General features: G+C 51.2%; 1 protein-coding gene across 1 annotated transcript; it reads right to left on the reverse strand.

The window, feature by feature from the left end:
- Nucleotides 1-229: 229 nt before the first annotated feature.
- On the reverse strand, nt 230-2,476 carry FUT4 (fucosyltransferase 4; the record flags this gene model as incomplete). Its single annotated transcript, XM_026052966.1, has 1 exon — nt 230-2,476. A coding segment is annotated over one exon (726 nt), but the record flags the coding sequence as incomplete, so codon positions are not given.
- Nucleotides 2,477-2,483: the final 7 nt, after the last annotated feature.

The following is a 2,483-nucleotide window of genomic DNA, read 5'->3' on the forward strand; positions in this document are numbered from 1 at the left end:
AAACTGTAGCCCTTTCTTTATAAAATTCCTGAAAATGATCAACATATTACTCAGAAACACATATTTTTTTTATTCAAAAAATCACAATAGTGATTTATTTTTCATTTTCAATCACAATTGTGATTTTTTTCATTCACATCTCTTCTGATACAATTCAGGAAACAGTCGTGCAATTGCAAAACTCCAGTTACTCTGTGATTTCAATTCCTTCTTTTCTCAGAGRCACTGAGAAAACAGGGCAACCTTTGGAAATGGCCTGACGTGTCCCTACGGATTACACAGAAGCTTTCAGGGAATGCTAGAGAATTTAGAAATACTGAAAAAACCCTCATTTTTAGCAACCTGTTGAAAAGCAGTACAGCTTTAAAAAGCGGTTACAAAGCTAGCTCACTACTTTAAAGTACAGATTTTTCTATACATTTAAGTGAACTGTGATTAAAAAGTAGATGAAAAAAAGGATCCATTGAAGGGAGATGCTCTGAGCTGCCCGAGCACCAGGACATTGTGACTGAAGTTTCTGTCCAGATCTGAGCTCACAAGCAACCAAAATTCAGCCCCCACTAACTAGGAAGATCCTAGCCCAGCAAAACAGCAGATTTTGGAAGGGTTGGCAACACTTCCTGCAAGTTTCCTCTGCACRCACCAACTGAGGAAGTTTCGGCTTGAGAATCTTATACTTAGAAAAAATAGCCCCATTAGTCCACCTAGCATAACCCCAAAAAAATGTAGGCTATGATTTTCAAATATCTCTAGAATATTCTAATGCTAGGAGGGAAATAAGTTAATCTTTTGTACCCATACCCCAGAGAGCAACAAAAAAAATCTGCAGTTGTGAGCCTTTGCCTGCTTTTTCCCACATGGCACTAGTTTTGCAGGGAAAACATGCAGACTCCTGTAAATATCAACTAATTCCTGAACAAAGCAAGGGTGGGAATATTCCAACTTTATTTCTACATTGGTTTTGGGGTTTTTTTTCCTTTTTTTTTTTTCTCCTGTACTTACAGCTCCTCTCTAGTTTCCTACAGGATAAACACGTTCTTGGCTTTGGTAGGCGGTGGAAGAAATACTTCATTGTGTCTGAGGTGTCTATTCCACTCAGATCCAGGCTCTTCCATGCACTTTTTCCTAGCTGGAGTTTTTATTTGGCTTGAGGAGTCATTATTTGGCTGTTGCAATTTAAAACATTGCTAAATAAAAAGTGCTATTAGATCATGACCCTCTTCCACTCAACGCTTGAGGCTCCAAATCCGTCTGCAAAAGCTTCTTTATGCTCCTGCTGCTCATGGTGGGGWGCATTTGCCTTCGTGTAGCAGAACTCTGTCTTCCGAGCACAGAAAGCCGGCGCTGATCACGTATCTCCCGGGGCAGGGGAATGTTCGGCGGTCCAGGAAGCTGTTGTTGCTCACCAAATTGGTTTCAGCTGCACAGCTGAAGAACTTGGCGTGGGTGAGACACGTCTGGCTGYGCACAACCCCAAAGGTTTCGATCCGCGGGGCTTCTGGGAGCTTARCTCTAGTCTTGAAGAGCTGCATGATGGTCCTTGTATTTTCATTGTGTAGAACGTGTGGGAAAAAAACTCCCTTTCATCAGCTTTTCACAGCTTGTTTGTCCCCATCTGTGGGGTCATCTGACCAACGAGAGGCCTCCAGGAATGGCCATGGCCAAGCGGTTGAGCTCCGGGAGCTCCCGCACTCAACCTGCACGGAATCCATTCGTGGGGAGGCCAGCAGAGCCTCCCCCCACGCAAACATCAGCTTTCGAACCAGCTGGCCAGGTTGTGCACGGTCTTCACCTGGTCCCCGGCGGCGCGCACGGCCTCGCACACCTTGCAGARGTGCTCGTCCCAGAAGGAGGTGACGTGCACCTCGTACTTGTTCCTCCAGGCGAAGTAGCGCCGGTAGCTGGGCCTGTTCCTGTCGAGGAACTTCAGGTAGGCGGCCAGGCGCCGGGGGCTGGCGAAGTCGTCCACGTGGATGAAGGAGTCGGGCGGGATGAAGCGCTCGTAGTTGGCCCGGCGGGGGCCGAGCACGACGGGCACGGCGCTGGCGGCGAAGGCGTTGCGCCAGAGCTTCTCGGTGATGTAGTCGGTGTGCTGCGAGTTCTCGAAGGCCAGGTAGAACTTGTAGGCGGCCACGGTGGGCACGACGCCGCCGCGGGCGAGCGCCCGGCCGCGCGCGCCGTACACGTCGATGGGCAGGTGCTCCCGCAGCTGCCGGTAGTAGCGCACCCGCGCGTGCTCCTCGTTCCAGTTGCTGATGACCCAGGCCACGAGGCGGCTCTTGCGGGGCAGGCGGAAGGGCCGTGGTGCGGGCGGCGCGCGCAGCGAGCCGTAGGGCACGAACACGTCCGAGTCGGCCCGGTACGACATGGTCCAGTTGAAGAGGCCGGCCAGGCCGCGCAGGCCGGGCGAGTGCGAGGGCGACTCGAAGTTCATCCAGACCCAGATCTGCGCGGGCGGGCGCGGCGGCGGCGCGCGGGGCAGC

The sequence above is a fragment of the Nothoprocta perdicaria genome, unplaced genomic scaffold (genome assembly GCF_003342845.1).
Source record: "Nothoprocta perdicaria isolate Ctin4 unplaced genomic scaffold, notPer1 scaffold_94, whole genome shotgun sequence".
NCBI classification, from domain to species: domain Eukaryota; kingdom Metazoa; phylum Chordata; class Aves; order Tinamiformes; family Tinamidae; genus Nothoprocta; species Nothoprocta perdicaria.